Raw genomic sequence first — 17,535 nt, 5'->3', positions numbered from 1 at the left:
ACCAAATAATACTCTTTCAAGGAGTCTAAGAGACCAACACTATTTTAATAATTAATGCTGGGGCATTATTTGCCTTTTTCACTCTCATTCTCTTATGATGTACAATGGAGTTTCCCAGAGGTACAAGACATGGTGTTGCCAACAGACACTGCAGAAGTAGATACTAGAATACAGCTGACATCTTCCAAAGCCAGACCATTAGAGAGCTGCTAAAATGTAAAACCATGGCATATGTCTTAATAATTTGTTCTAGAAAATATGGCTATTTTTCATAAAATGTTATTTATGTCAACTATAATACTATATTTTAAATGGATTAAAAAGTATTCTTAAAATTTCTCAATTTTAATTGCTAATAGGGTAAATATCCACACATATAACTGACATAAACAAAAGCTTCCCAGATACACACAGTATTTTTAATTATTTATCAAGAGAAACTATTCCTTCATCTACTTATTCATGTTTCACAGCTCAGGAACACAGATCAGTGACAAGCCTTCCAGGGAACGCAATCCAAAGAAACTCTTTACATTCCAAAATCACTTTGTACCAGCCCTCTTCATCTCCTCAAAATCTTTCATGGAATCATAATTTCTGTGGAAATCTGCGTACGCCTGAATTCTTGGTTGTTGCGTACAGAGAGCAGCAACACCCGAGGAGGCAACAAATGCTCCAACATGAAATCAGATTCTTGGCCAGAAGGCTACGTGCCTGAGGCTTCATCAAGCACTGGAAGCTGTGGTAGTTACTTTCCTCAACCCCAGCATCTTCCCTGACGGATAAGACAAACGCTTTTTGAGGTCCTCCATTATTTTTAAAAGCCTAAGCACATTATAAGACCAAAATGTTTGAGACTCACTGTTCTAGAGCGTTTCCTAAAACCTACAACTTTTGGCAATTGAGCAGCTAATTCTCTTCAAGCAAAGCCAACTCTGAGAATCTTAGATACTTCTCCACAGAACCAAGTATAGAATCTTCTTTAGAACCTGATAAAGTCTCAACAGAGTCCACTATAAGAGAAAGGAGGTCTCTCTTAACTTTTAATACATTTTCCCCTATAGAACATTAAAAGAATAGCAATAGATATCACCAATACACTACCTAAGTGAATTTCCAGCATAACTTCCAGTGTTAATGGTACAGTTGCACAGGGGTTGAAAACATGGAGTCAGGTATCATGGCTTTTATTTTCTCTTAAATATTACTGCAAGGTAAGGCAAAAACGATAATACTCATATTTGATAAATGATTTCTCATTCTATTCCACAAAGGTCCTGATAGGATAAGAATGATTACAGCATATGCTAGGTGGGGAAACTGAGGCTCACTAAGAGGCTAAATATGGTACCCAGCCAGGGACATAAGAATGCAAATTCGGATCTTCTAAATCCTAAACTCAGTAACCATTCTGTCCTGCTCCATTTTCCCTGTCCACCGCAGCAGACAGGGAGGGATGTCTGATCAGTAATGATGGGGGACTGTGAACTCCTCAAGGACAGGAACCATGTCTTAATCATCCCCATCTCCCTACTGTACCAGAGCCGTGACACACTGCAGGTGTTCCGTCCCACTGTATTCAGTGAAATGAAGACCCCCCTGCCCCTGGGAGCAAAGTACAGAATCAAGCTCAGTGAGACTCAGGGTCACTGGCCTGATGCTCCCTCAATTTCCCATGATTTGTACTGAGCTTCACTTTTAAATCACACAAAACTCTCTGTATTTTCTTCATGCCTGGCCCCAGAGTTCTGTTAATTGCTTTATGTTCTGAAGGGCTGAACCAATTCTATTTACCAACCATTTATTAAAAAAAAAAAAAGTCCTAAATGTTTCACTAAAATCAGTTGCTTTTAGTCTAATAAGTCAAACACATGTAATAAAATTATTTAAAGTATTACCCAAGGTAAATGTTTAAAGAAACCTGAAATATTATTAGTTCAAACATTTGAATTACCTTGCAATCTGTCATGAGCTTTATTTATTTATTTATTTATCTAACATTGTGCTTAATGAAAGGAGTTAGTTCTTTATCCCAATGTTTAATTCATAGCAGTGGCTTTAAATATTTATGAAGTTTCATGTCATTTTTGTTTAGTTAATAGCCTGGATGGTTCAGTTCATTGGCTAAGAGAAGGCAGTGCAGTTTCAGCAAAAGAAAAGCTCTTTACCTTTTGAAAAATGTGCTTTTGAAAAAGGAGAGAGAAAAATTTTCAAAAAATGTAAGGTCACTGGTTCCCATGTGGTTACCATAAATTAATCAGGTAATTCTCCCAGGCTGCACCCCTCTTTTGTAGGCCTTGGAATAGGAGGGGCCCATCAGAAACTTTGTCAGTAATGATGGACTTGACTTTTTCACGCATCAAGTCACTCTAACGTCAGCTCAGAAAGCAAGAGAATCTATTCCTACTGGTCAGTTTCCACAGATGGCTTCTTATCATCTGCTAGGACATTCATCTCTTACCTAAGACTTTTCTATGTGTAAAATGTGATTTTATTATGGTGTTTCATTCACTGTCATTCTAGAGAATGGATACCTTTCTAGATAAATGAGATTTTAGGAAACTTTCAAATTTACACTTCTTAAAATTTCCTTATCTTTTTACATGGGGAGCAATAACCATAATTTAAGCTTTTCTTGACAATTCAGGATCATGACCCTACACACCTAGTTCTGTATGGTGTCCAGACGTGGGTCTGTCTTAGGTTTTCAGTCTCCTCACTGTATACTGAACCACCATTTCTTTTACTGTCCCTCTGCTTCCTTCCTCCAGAGGTGTTCTATTCTCTAGCAAACTCCCAACTTGGGCCTCCATGCAAGTTTTTGGCCTTCAGTATGCGCAGAGCTTTGTTTCCAACCAAAATTACTATAAAACATGAATTTACTTGAATTAAACATAATTCAGTAAGAATCCAAAAGACACTGAATAAAGACCTAAGAACTAAAATACAGGCATGCATCTAGAATATAGACTTTACACCATAGTTATCACTTCAAAGCTATGATCTTAAAAATTCCTGAATAAATCCTTAATGTTTTAAGTCTCCCAACGTAAGATGAAGGAGTGCTATTAAATTTTTATCGTATATGATGGACTCAACAAACCAGAATTTCATTTACATAATATCCCAAGCTATCCTAAATAAGTTGTTAGTAGCTCCAATCCAAGGACAAGTACACTTAACCTCACACCTAAATGAAATGAACACATACCCCTAGGGCACATCAAGGAGGGTCAACAGGATCTTCCAGAAAAAACTCCTGCTTCAAAAGCTTAGTCACTAAAGCCAAGCCTTAGCATGCCATGCAATCTCTCTAACCTGTCTCTGTGTATGAAAAACAGGAATTGTAATATCTGCCTCATACAGATCATTGATAAGTGAATGAAATATCTACAGAGCATACTTTCTAAGATATCGTGGGTACACAAAACACAATTAGTACCTAATTTTCAAACTAACACCCATTGAAGGTTATAAAACCTGATCTCCAAATTTAAGAGGAGACATTTGAGTCTGCTGTGAGAGAGTGTAAAGAATTAATAAAGACTGCTGGATGCCGTAAGAAAAAGGAAGTGAATATAAAATGAGGTCAATGGGGAACCACGCATTACATAGAGCCTCCCGTTCATTTACAGAAGTGGGAAAGCATGAAGTAGAAATAGAATTTAAGGTTTTATCTGCTTAGACTCCTGCCTCAGAGTAATGAATATAAATATTCATTTCACCAACCATGCTGAGGACTTGTGGAAAGCTAACAAGTATGCCCATGCCTTCTAGAAGATATACAAACAAATAAATGATTGTATACATAAACCGATACATATATGCATAAATAAATACAAGGATACTATAATTTGACAGTAATTATCAAAAGCATGGCATCTTAACAGTTTTAAAAATGATTTTCTAAATTTTATCTAATGTAAGTTCACAATCAGGAAAGACCTAACAGTAAAGTTAGAACTGAAATAGACCCTAAAGGGTTAGTTAAGGCTTCCTTAGTAAACATGGAACAACAGAGGGGCAGTCATGGGAAGGTCATTGTAAGCTTGGGGCAGCACAACATGAATAAAATCAAGAAGGTAGGTGAGCAAAATTTAGTCTGTTAGGCAGAGAAAAAATGAGAGAGGAAGTTTTGTTTTTAAGTCTCTGAAGCAGAGATGAGTTTTTATTTTATTCCACTGTTTGAATTAGCAACTTAAAAGCCCACTGTGTCTTGTTTAATTAGACTCTCCTATACTTCACTTAAACCCCCTCCCATCTGTTGAGATATAGAAGACAATCACTTTTAAAAGATAGTTTTGCTAAGGATGGTCTGGGACCTGGATCATCTCTTGAAGCCATATGATACATACTCCTTTATTTTTCCTACTAGGATTAAAATGGATTTTTAAAAATATATGGTAAAGCCTGGAAATAACCTAGATGTCCACCATCAGGTAGCTGGTTGAATAAACTGTGATACATCTTCACAATGGGGTACAGAGTATAAATAAAAAAGAACAAGAAATACTTCTCTATATTATTATGAAGTAATCTCCAGAACATACCAATAAGTACCCCACCAAAAAAAAAACCAAGGTGGAGAAAAGTGTGGATAGTGGACTTCCACTCTTCTAAGAATGGAAGGATAAACCATAAAGTTAAAATCAGAAGAAATTTACCTGCACAGTAAATTTACCTGGAAGGGGGAAGGAGAGAAGAGGGTGACGGCTCAAGGATAAAAGTGAGACTTTTAATATATCTTGTTTTTCACTTTGACTTTTGGCCATGTAAATAATACACATGCTTCTAAAATAAAATTAAATTTCAAAAAAGCAATCCCTAAACATTGACTACAAAGTGAAACTAATGAACCTAACCAGGTATGCAGTTGGTGACTTACCTATATGGAGAATAACCATCCTAAACAACCTAAAACAGAGTAACTGGATTATGGCAGTCCTTTTGGGATCCACCCCAAGGATACAAACAACGGAAGAAAAGAAAAACAAGTTTAAATTATTTTCAAGTAATCATATTGTTGACAGCAGTGTTAGTATTTTTATTCTGAGAATGCTGTGCATTAATGGAGGATAAAACAAACAAGTAATTATGTGATATTCTGATTATATTATCTGCTGTATCCTGAGAACCACTATTCTCAGCATGGAAGAAAGAAGATACATGTACTTCTGTCCTCTGAAAAGGCTTAAAGCAATGGCCACCCCAGAGAAAGGAACACTCCTAGTGTCCTGAACACAGTCACAGAAGTATATTTCTACCAAACAGAATCAGGGTTTCTTGCAGAGATAGACAATTCTAGATATGGAGCAGAAAATATACCAGAAACATATGAGAAATTTTCTCATTTAGATGTCTAAATCCATGAGTTAAGATACTATTTTTACAAGAAAATAAAACAATGCTAATTGTTCACAAGTGAAAGATGCTAGGGAACCAAAAAAAAAGGAAAACCAGTAAATAAAAGGAAAAGGTAACCCATTTGAGACAGTTTTTCTTAAAAGAAGTATTTAAATTAATAAATGAAAAAAAAGAACTTAGAACATCATTTTGTCACCCTTCGTAAGTGTATGGGTTCAAGCAGTGATCAGCAGCAGCTGCTAGTTTCATGAAAGAGAAAGACAACCAGATGTTCAGTGACTCTTGATACCTGATCACGTATGAAGTAGTCTTGACCAAAAAAATGAGCCTGAATCTGATACATCCAGAGGTAATCAATTTACAAGGAACAGAAGAACACAGGGACAGAATTAGAAACTTTAATAACCAGGTTCCTTCAACAAACAAATTTTGGAGCAGGGAAAAAGGAACAGAGGGAAGAAAGGATAGGGGAAAAATGAAGAGTAATGAAGGAAGGGAGAGAGGGAAGGGAGAGAGGCAGAGAAAGAGACCCACACGGAGAGACACGGAGACAGAAGAAGGGAGGGAGGGAGGGAGGGAGGGAGGGAGGGCAGGAGGGCGGGATTAAAAGAGTCTTAAAAGGCATTATCAACTAACTGCAATGCATGAACTTTATTTGGATTCAAACTGTAAAAAAAAAATCATGAAACTTGTGATACAATTTGAAATTTGAACACTGATCAGATATTTGAAATGAAGAATTGTTAGCATTTTTTAGATACAATAATAGTACTATAGGTATGTGTTTTAAAAAACTATCTTTCAGAAATATATACTGAAATATTTATAGATGACAAAACAGAATTCAGAGATGTATTTCAAAATAACACAGTGGGGAACTAGTTGGGGGCATGCACAGGTCAGGACTAGCCCTGAGTTAATGAACGTTGGGAGCTAGGTGATGAGTATTGGGGGCTCATTACACTATGCTTTTTAACTTCCATGTGTGTGAAATTCTACAAAATAAGTAAATGTAACTTTAAAAAATATAAGACATTTAGTAGCAATGAGAACACTCAGTACACAGAGCTTGGTCTCCAAATACAATCTGCTACTGAAAAAACAAGGGCTCTTTGAAGAAATAGATTCTTTCTAGTCTGGGAGGAAAAAGTACAAGGTGAACCTGGAATATCTTGTACTAGAAAGCAAAGAAGCAAAAGAATGGGGCCATGTTAAAATGGCACGGCTTGAAGGACACCTTTTGTCAAATTTGGGTAAATTTAAACGTCAAAGAAAAAACAAAGATTCATAAAACACAATGAAAAAGAAGTCATCAGTCTAGAGTGATATTCAAAAACAAAAAGAGAAAAGGGGAGGAAAGCAATTACTACAGATCACCAGTCAATCATTACAAAAGGAATAAGAGAATGAGAGAAATCACCACTTCGCAAACACTAGTTTCATTACTGTTTCAGCTAAAGATTATAAATGCATGGTGAAACCAGTGGGTGAATGGTTGTTAGTGACAACGGGGTATTCACTCAGTCTTAAGGATCACAAATTAGTATTAGCTGCAAGGGGAAAAGGTGTCTGTACAATGGGGAGAGCTGGTGAACATCTTAACCAAGTGGTCAAACATCCATCCTCAACCAAAGGACCATCTGAAGTCAGGCCCCTCTTCTGATGATGCTATGGGAGGCAGAACCATCTAGGCAGTAGTTTGGCTAAACAGGTTTAACTTGGATCTAGTCATCAAGAACAGACAAAACCAGAAATTTGATTTAGACCCCTCAAAATATTAAAGAAAAATCAGAAGACCTGATCTAGATTCAAGAAACCAAAAAGATATGACATCAAATGCAACACATGACCCTTGCTTGAATCCCAGCTGGAGTGAGGAAGAGAGGAACTATAAAGGACAATTCTGTGGCAATTGGGAAAATTTTAATATGACCATATACAAGTGTAATTATTGTTTTCATGTTCACTTTCTTTTTTTTAATATATGTATTTTTTAATGGAGGTACTGGGGATTGAACTCGGGACCTCACTCTACTGCTGAGCTATACACGCTCCCTGACAAATATTCAATTTCTTAAGCATTAGAGCTGTGTTTTGTTTTGTATGCCTTGTTAAGCTTAAAGAAAAAAAAAAAAGAAGTGAGTGTATATTTGATAGCGCAACATATACACAAACAGATGGATGTAGAAAGAGACAAAGTAAATGTTGTATAATGTTAACTGTTGAATGGATCTACATGAAAGCTGTAGGGGTGTTTGCTATGCTATTCTTTCAACTTTTCTAAGTGTTTGAACTTTTCACAATAGAAAGCTGATGAAAAATACATTCTGATGTTTAGTGACATCTCAATAATGTGCTACGTACAGGTAACAGGGCATCATCGCCTTTGCTTCTCAGGGTCTTCTCCTTGGAACTCTCTTTCTGATTGACTGCTTGCTCTGCAAATGATACCTCCAGGTTGATGTCTGTTTCAGAGGCAGGTGCCTCCTCAGGCACCAGTGGAATCAGGTCCTTTTCACCAACAACTAGGCTAGATGCCTGGCCTGAGGAAAAAAAACAAAAGACTCAATTCATATGCTTTGGTTATTTCTTTTTTTACTTCAAATGCATAGACTGTATAAACCTTTGGGGAAAGTACTATTCACTACAGGCAAGAATTAACAGTTATTTTACTAGTAAAAAGCATACTCAAGGAATCCTACCAACGGTGCACGAGGGGAAGAGAAGGGAAGGTGGTGACTAGAAACCCAGAGTTCAACTGTGGAATTTTTTTCTAAGGTCACAATTCTTAGACTGTGTCCAGTCAACACTGCTGATGATCTCAAACTTGGAATAAATAATCTCACAAAAATTTAGTAGACTTAATTGTTTTATTTTACACGGGGAGCTTAACAGCAAAAAAACAAACAAAACAGAGAGAAGAGAAGGAGGTTAGTTTTACTCTCTCTTAGAACTATGATACACCACTTAACTTCCTCACAGTGGAACAGGTTCCTGGAAAAGACTTCTTCCACGCCCTGCATGTCCTTTCTGGAATGTTATCTGCCTATCATAGTGAAAATTCCAAAAGTTAGCACCAAAAACATTTGCTGTGGGAGTCAGGTCGGGAGGCACCTGGTACAGGAACTAACAGGTTTTACACCAAGAGTATATCAAAGATTGTAACAGTTCTTACAAATCTAGTCAAGTAAGTTTCAGATACTTGTATCAACAGTTTAGCTTTTGTTTGCTTATTGTTAATCCTCCAGGAAAAAAACTAACATTTGAAAATTTGAAAACTTCTTTGCTAGAAAAAACAGCTTTAAGCTTAGAAGAAAATTTAGCTTCTAAATTTGACTACCTGGTAAGTTTTTGGTTTTAACACAATTCACACTAGAGGAAACTCTGGAATCCATGACAGGATTACTTTCTTTTTTTCTAATTGCCAACCTTTAATTTATGGTGAGCAACTCTGGATTACATAAATAATAGTGCACTCACATGTTTATATACTAACACAACAAGGTGATGGAGGGCAAAGTTAATTTTAAAATTTAATAATATGTCATATATATGTATATTATGAAAAGTCTAATGCCTTCAGAAAATGTTTATATTATCTTCTATTTTCTATATTTATATCAATTTAAATCAAAAAACACAAAAAATGTTTTACTGAAAAGAAAAGAATAGATCTAGCCTTTTTCACTCCCATTCAACAAGCAGGGAAGGCCTTATGGCCATGGACCTGTGTAGTGCTCAGCGGGGCCCCACATGGGGTTTAATGCTCTACTGTTGCCATCTTGAAATTGGAACAAGAAGACCTACGTTTTCAGTTTGCACTGGGCTTGGCAGCCTACATAGCTGGCCTGGTGGCATCTCCCAGTTGTAAGTAAACACTAGGTAAGTAAACACTGACCTATGCCAATTCCAAAAATAGGTAGAAATTTAAAGCTCTTTGATTGTATTTATCTGCTACCATCCATGCCACGTTACGCTTTTTCCAACAGCCTATGACAATTTTTTAAAAATTATAACTAGACCTTTCTCTGATTAATTTTTAAAGTATGAATTTAAATGTCAAAGCACAATTTGAGTTTTATTTTCCCCACTGGTTTACACTGTTTTTATGTTTTACTGTGAAATATGTATGTTGGTTTCCTAGGAAACCATTCTAAGAGGAAAAAAATGATTAGCCATTTTCTTAAATTAGAAGCTACCTTTCCAGAAGCTGAACATTTATGGATTAAAAACATTAAAACGATTCCCTTTTCTCCTTAACACTCCCATATCAAAGTTACAATAAATACCACCTTTCCCTCCACACAAACAAACGTTCTGTGCTGAATTTAAAACCGAGAGGAGATACTATAATTAAGTTAGAATGCATTTAAAACATACAAAGTTCCTCCAAAACATGGTAAAAAATAAAAAAACCTAGTAAGGACTAACGGATAAAATGATAACCCAAGTTAAGGCAGACAGTAGGAAAACCCATTTCACGAGTGACAGAGGGACACTGCTAAAAGAAATGGATGGTTAATTGGCTAATAAATATACCTATGAATTATCTTCTCTCAAAGAGAAAAGGTAACAGAGAATGCAGAGATAAATCTTTTAGTTCTTAAAGTCCTAAAATGTAAATAATATAATTTCTTTAATCTATTCTCCTTTGGTTTTTGAAGTGGACAAGAACACTGAGTTATATATATTTCACAAAATTCCTTAAAGTGTTTCAGTTGTCCAAAATCATCCACAGTGTCTTTATTTTAAAAAATAATTTTCCTTTCTCCATGGAACTCAAACAAGAAAATATACATAATATGAAATTTTTAAAAATTATTTGAGCATTATTAAAAATGACTTGGGCACTATGTTTCTTATACATAGAGTTGTACAATTTGGTAAGAAGTTAAGATTGATACTTAGCAGGAGATTAGTTAATCTGAAATGCAACAACCCTTGCAACATTAAAATTTTATAACTTTTTCATTCAGAATAAATAACTTTGAACATGTATAAAAGCCCAAGTGTAGGGAAAACATTTAAAATAGACTATGTAGCTCAGAATTTCAGATTCCAAGTGGAGAGAGTTCCACCTTTGAACTTTAGACATGCATTTCATTCAGTACCTTTCAGTGTTTTCCTAACACTGTTAACTCACTGGCCAGCAAAGGAGCATGGCATTGCCCAGAACAGGTGCGGGAATAAATACTTGGTGACTTGGGTGGCACTGTACACATTCTCTTAGTATTCTGATTGGAGGCTCTCAGCCCAATTCACAGCACTCCAGCAAAAGCAGATGTATATCAGGCAGCAAGTTTGTCACATTCCTCTCAGCTGCTGTAAGCTAGGCTGGAAAGTACTCACATAATGAACTTGTCTTCCAGGACTTCTGTTTATATAGCCTACATCACCATCTCTGGCAAGGGAGGAAAACGTCAAGAAAGGACAATGTTTTCCTCAGTATTCATTTAGCAATTGCCAGTCACTCTTCCCCAAAGCCCAAAGCATATTGACATTGGCCCAAAAGGCTCATCTGTCTCTCATGATGACCCAGCTCTTGCCCGGCAGCACTGGCTGTTCCAGCTTGCTTGCCACTTCAGCTTGCCAGCACACAGACTCAGGGAAACACAGCCAGTGACTCCATTCTGATATAAAACATGGAACTAAAGAGACCTCCACAGAAGAGTAAAAAGCAAGTGCTTTTATAGATATAAATATATAGACAAATACGTGTCTATATGCACACATGCACATGCTTATATTTATAGATATGTGTGTGTCTGTATATTTTAAGGCAGGGGTATAGGACAAAAGTTTGGAGAGAAGTATGGAGGAAAAAATAAAGACATTGGATGCTCCAAGACTCCAAAAGACCCCATATACAGTAATTGTGGACTAACATTTAATTTTTATAGACAGGTTGGGAACACTTCCCAGTCCTCTGCAGTCTACCTGATATTCCTCCTCCAGGACTTCCAATCCAAATACAACACTATTAATGGCATGGACACTTCAGGTGCCAGGTCTTAAGAACAAAAACAACAAGAGCAAAAAGGACAAGCCCCTGAGCAGGAATCAGGGAGCCACAGACCACCTTTGTTATAGTTTTTAAGCAACAACACATTAAGGATTAAGTTTTTAAGCTTAAATTTATAACCTTAATATAGAGCCTTTTTTCCTTCTCATAAATCCATGAAAGAGCTATAAATTCTTTCTTGGTAAGTACTAATAAAGTCTTAACATATATTTTCATTCAGGCCTTCAACTAATCCATTTCTGAAATAACAGATATAGAAAAAGAATGAAAAGCAGAAATAAAATCAATTGCAAAAAAAAAACTTAAGTTTTTAAAAAAGTTTTTCTACACCTTCTGAAAAGCAATCCATTTCTGAACCTCAGAATTTATGATCTGAGATCCATTTATGAACCTCAGAGCTAATGATTTGACAGTGGGTCCCCACATTCACTGGCTCCCCTTCCTAGCTGTATGGCCTTGGGAAAGTGACTTCGCATCTCTAAACCTCAGTCTTCTCATCTGTAAAGTGGGTTAAGAACAATATTTACTACATAGAACTTTTAAGCATATTAAATTAGGTAAGTATCTCTGTACAATACCTGACACATGGTAAACATTTGGGAAAACTGACTATGCATAGAGATGTTAGAACAGATAAAGATAGACAGGTATTACAATATATGTATATACATCAAAGGCCCACTACGTGCTCAGTCTTATGTAATTATCTCCTTTGGTATTTTACGTGAGTATTTTAATAGAATCTGCTTACTAGAACTGAGGATGAACGTTTTAAAAGGTTTTATACGTTTGTTACACTAATAAATGAGGAAACACAAGAGAACAGGTCCAACATACCATCTTTTGCTTGATCTTTGTTTTCATCTGTTCCAACTGATTGTGATTCGGAGCCATCTGGAGCCTAAAGATAGAAAGTGGGCCATTGAGTCATCTCCAACTCACAAGCAGAGAAATGGTATTGTAAATAACTCTATCACTAACCTTTAGAGTACAAGAAGTGTACTCAGAATTATAACAATCAGAAAAAAAAAGGACTATGGTTATAATCAAGAAGCAATCATCCAACAAATGTGTGATTACCCACAACGTGTAAGACACAATACTAAGCCCTGAGGGAGATACGAGCAACGTCACGAGAATCCCTGTCACCAAGGACACCACTATGGATTGAAGTGAAAAGAAGTTAGTAATATCCGTTAACAGATGAGTAGATAAACAACATGCGATCTACCCGCACCAGGGAATACTCTTCGGCCATAAAAAGAAATGAAGTACAGATACTCGCTACAACACGGATGAGCCCTAAAAACATTAGACTGAGTGAAAGGAACCAGGCAAAAGGGCCACATATTATGTAATTCTGTTTCTATGAAATGTCTGGAATAGGCAAATCATAGAGACAGAAAGTAGATCTCTGGTTGCCTGAGGGGTAAGGAGGGAAATACAAGGAATGACTGCTAACAGGTATGGACTTTGTCTTGGAGATGATGAAAACGTGCTAGAATGGATTGTGGTGATGGTTGCAAGTCCATGACGACACTAAAAACCACTGAAGTAAACGGGTGAACTGGACGGTACCTGAATTTTCTCTCAATAACGCTGTTACAAAACAAAAGTACAAGTTGACATGTAGGTAATAAAATACAAATTATTCAAATTAAAAAAAATAATACATATGGGGTAAAATAAAAGCTAAATTACCAAGCAGGTAACAAGAGCTTAGATATTCAAAGGAACTCCCTGGGCAGTGACACTTGGAAGAATATTGCCCTCCAAGGGTTTACAGACACCGTAAAACATGGCTGGCTCCGTTCACCAGTAAGTGTGTCCAGGCAGTATTTCCTCCCTTTCAAGTAAAGCTTCAGAAGGAATTTAGGAAAAAGGGAAGCGAAGTTGAGATGAACCATATACAGAGGTCTATTTGAATGAATTATTTTTAAAATACTCATTCTATTGGTGTTTCATCTCTACACAAAAGAGGTAGCCTTTGTAGTCTGCTCACCGCACATTTCAACTCAAGTGTTAGCAGAGAAGGACCCCCCTCTCCACCTGCAGCCTAAGAAGAGTCTAGAAAAGCACTCAGGCAGGCACACTGAGGTGCTCTCCTTAGAGATCTGAAGTTCTGGGGACAATGTAGAGTGACGACCAACCACAGAAGTGGTTCATGAGTCATGGCACTGCCTCAGTCCCCCTCAGGCAGAGCAACACCACCGCCTCCGCCCACAAGCCTGCAGAAGGCTAGCCCCCCATGGCACAATGAGCACAGTGAGTAGTTCTAATCTTACATACGAACACATATTATGGAGCGTGTGGTTGGAACTGTTTTCCTAAGCAATTGAAGACGACAGTGCAGATGGTATTCATTTCTATATTATATTCCCCAGTGTCAGCAAGGGCTTCATGAGGAAGCGCTGAAAATGGACGAGCTGAATGTGTACAGTCATCCCTCGGTATCTGCAGGAAATTGGTTCCAGGACACCACCACCACCCACCTCCTGCCCTGCCCCTGCAGATGCCAACATTGGAAGATGCTCAAGTCCCTTATTAAAACAAACAAGAGTACAGTCGGCCTCCGTACCCATAGGTGCAGAACCCAGGGATATGGAGGACCCACTGTGCTTATCTGAGAACAGAAGAACTGCAGGTGAAGGTGGCTGACCCATGTTTGCTTCAGGGATGGGGGCAGTGCTTCAATTAAAGGCATGCAGTGGGAGCAAGTTAACATTATTTTAATTTACTTGCGCTATTTCTCTCTTGCTGACTCCATCAGATGATACAATCACCAATTACCTTACATTCAAACCATATGGTTCAGACGTTACCAGGAATTTGCTGGAAAATGTTGCTTCTAGCATTGAGTAGCAACATCCTCTTGGGGACTGGCAGGAATCCCACAGTCTGCAGTTTGCTTAGGCTCAGCTCTCTGCCCCCTCCCCCTTTTGGCTTCCTCTTAACTCCCTCTGGGAGGGCCCTTTAATTGGGAAGGAAATGTCATAATACTGTATTTCTTTACCATTCATTTTTCTACAGCTGGTAACCGAATCCAGTCCTTCAATTCCAGTGGATGTCCCAAATAACCACTGGGTGGGAAGTGAGTGTGTAACTGCCTTACAGCAGCAAGAGACCTGTCTGAAGCAATCCAGTGACCCCAAAACTCCTGTAAAATGGACTGGATTTCATCTACAGTTGACTAGGCAAATAGAGTAGCAAACTGCAGCTATAAAGGATTTCTTGGAAGAATGAAATGTCTACAAAAAGCAAAAAACCTCTACATGACAAAGACATCTTAAATATATAGCCCTTTCATTCCCTCATTTTAAAAAAGAATCCTATGATTTTTGTTAGCTTTTATTTACAGTGCAAATACAATCTCATGTATTTACTGAGATTACTTAATATCAGCGTCTTAAATGGAAACCCAAATATAGCAGGACGCATAGTGGTTAAAAGCACATATTTAGAGTTAGTCACATTTCGGCTTACTAGCTACAGGATCACTGAGCAAGTTGCTTAAAGTCTGTGAGCCTCAGGTGCAGAAGGGAAATGATAATACCTCATTCACAGGACAGCTATGAGGACTAAATGAGATACGGCCTGGAAAGTAGTTAGCAAGTAAGTGTTCGGTAGTGGTGGCAGCAAACAGGATTGCTATGATCATCACTGCAACCATCATTTAAGATTCTTTCTGTTTGTTCTCATCCCAACCACCACACTGGGTCTTCTAGACCAGACTATTCAGTGTATGAATCGCTGAATCACTATGCTGTATACTAGAAACAGAACACTGTAAATCAACTATACTTCAATTAAAAAAAAAAAAGTGTCATCTGAGAACACGTCAGACTGTAAATCAACTTTGACCCTTAGAACATCATTTAGTTCAGCTGACCTTTTTTCTCTTTGGAGCAAGTTTCTTGATGAAGGAGCAGATGATAATTTACATCTTACGCAAGCTCTCCAGGTCCTCATGGACATGTAATAAACAGACTACCACCTGGCTGTACTGAGTAGCACTGTTCCAGGGCACACAGTTCTCCTACCTGTCCCAGGCCTTCCCTGATACCTGTCAGTCCCAGAGTCCCTACCAGACTCCAGCAGCTTCCACTGATAAATCAATCATCTTGACAAACATCTACTCAAATCCTCCATGTGCTAGGCTTCGTGCTAGGCACGAGACACAAAGAGGAAGTTATTTCATGTTTCAGGGTTCCTGTTTTGTAACTGAGCTGCACAATTCCCTGCCATTCATCCCCACGTGAATCTAGAAAAAAAGCAAAATCTTCCTACAAGAGTTAATGGAGAAGGGAGAATCCTCTCCCTCCTACATTTCTGTAAGAAACAATTAGCAGTCACTTTGTCTAGGGAGCTGGGGCCACTCCTAAGGCTCCAAAGCCACTGAACACAGGCACTGTCATACAGAATTGGAACTCGTTTAATTTTCTGCTCCATTGGGATAACTTCTAGAAGGACAGGGGCGGAGTCCCTCTTGATCACTGCCAGCACAGAGTTTCAGTGCCCTGCAGATCAGTGCCCATTGTTTTCAATGCCTCAAATTAGACTGGATGGGTCCAATGGATTCTAGGTGATTATTCCTTCACTTTATCAAAAAAGAAAACCTACTTCTTTTTCTTTTGACTCTCTCTGTTGAGCAAATATGTCTCTGACGTCAGGAACCTGGTACTGTTTGTTTTTTTTCCTCAAGGTCTGGGAGACAGTCTCCACTCGTTTCTGAACAGCTGCCGCCTGGGTCCGGGTCAGTGTTGATAAAAACACCATGCTTTCTTGGGGATCTCCAGCAGCCTCTCCGAAGAGATTGGACAAACCGGCCTCCTTAAGCCATTCTTCTTCCAATTCTCCCTCTAAGACAGTAAGAGAAAAAATGGTATTTAAGTCATAAAATATGAGAACTTTTACCTTTTTTTTTTAAGCTGTTTAAAAACTCCTGCTGAAACTCTCCTATCACAACCAAACCACAGGCCCAAGAATCATTATCTGAAACCTGGACAGCTGCCAGCAGCTCCAGCCATAAAGATATCAAATTTTAGATCCATTTCACATATACTCAATTAAAAATTTTAAATGACTTCACATGTGATTAACCTCTATAACTTCCCTGCAGATTAACTAGGGGAAGATAATACTCTTCCCCTTTCAGAGACTAGCAAGCGATGAAAAGATAACTTACTTCCATCAGGTCACAGAAGGCAGTCGATGCTGGGGATAGCCATCAAAGCCCTGTGTCTTGGCTTAAATTCAGCACTACCCCCAGCCCAACACTAACTGGTGGAAAAGTTTGTGTTCTCTGCTTACTGTAGCTGACAGCGAGAGAGGCCAAGACGTAAAGAGCATCCGAACATCAGGAACTAATCAATTTCAAATTAATTTTTTTAATCCCCCTAGTCAGCACATCAGAGTCATGGTTTTTTCACAATTTTTTTTTTAAAAAGCAATAGCTTATTAAAGGAAACCTGTTAAACAACTGAATCAATTCAAAACACCGAAAGGAAGTAAACAGCAAAGCAAGTGTTGTGTGAGATCTATTGAGAATTACAGAAAAACTGAATGGTAACTAGAATAGATTCACTCCAAGCTCCAAGTTTACAGAGGAAGGCGAAAGACCAAGGACCTGGGACACAAAAGAACTGTATTCCTGCAAAAGTCACGTCACTTTGGCCAAGTCACTGAGCCTCAAGCTGACTCTGTTTTCTCATCTATAAACCAAAGCACAGCTGCCCTGACCGCCTCATGACCAGACGTGAGCATGTTACAGGGGAGAACTCTGCGGAGCTCCGGCACGGCCCGTACCACGTGATGTAACACTTACTGCTCTTCCTGTCCATCCTCCTACGCTGTGCAAACTCCACAAGGGCACAAATCAAGTAGGAATAACCTTGGTTTCAAGAAACATAAGGCAGTGCTGGGCATTCTGCACGCCAGGAAACAGGCACTGTTTACTGACAGAAAACGTCAGCCATTACTATTAATGCTATTGAGGAAGAACTCAGTATGTGTGTGTAAAACCAAAATTGCCAGGAAAAAGCTGATATTGCCATGACATAGAAAGAAAATGAGATTACAATGCACTGTCACTCATTCCTTTAAAAAGTAGAGGTAAAATTCAAACAATTTAAAGTCAAAGAAAAGGCATG

The 17,535-nt window shown here is 38.0% G+C and overlaps 1 protein-coding gene across 2 annotated transcripts in view; it reads right to left on the bottom strand.

Annotated features, from left to right (window-relative positions):
• ARHGAP18 (Rho GTPase activating protein 18) overlaps nucleotides 1-17,535 on the bottom strand; it is a 163,711-nt gene that overhangs the window by 37,413 nt on the left and 108,763 nt on the right. For both annotated transcript variants that reach the window (XM_010965535.3, XM_010965533.3), the window contains exons 3-5: nucleotides 16,007-16,245; nucleotides 12,224-12,287; nucleotides 7,729-7,907 (exon numbers count right to left, since the gene is read on the bottom strand). In XM_010965535.3, coding sequence (XP_010963837.2) covers nucleotides 7,729-7,907; nucleotides 12,224-12,287; nucleotides 16,007-16,245 — 482 coding nt within the window. The remainder of the gene's footprint in view (nucleotides 1-7,728; nucleotides 7,908-12,223; nucleotides 12,288-16,006; nucleotides 16,246-17,535) is intronic.

The sequence above is a fragment of the Camelus bactrianus genome, chromosome 8, assembly GCF_048773025.1.
Source record: "Camelus bactrianus isolate YW-2024 breed Bactrian camel chromosome 8, ASM4877302v1, whole genome shotgun sequence".
Lineage (NCBI taxonomy): Eukaryota > Metazoa > Chordata > Mammalia > Artiodactyla > Camelidae > Camelus > Camelus bactrianus.
Note: the sequence above shows the minus strand (reverse complement) of the source record. Positions and strands in the feature narration are given on the sequence as shown.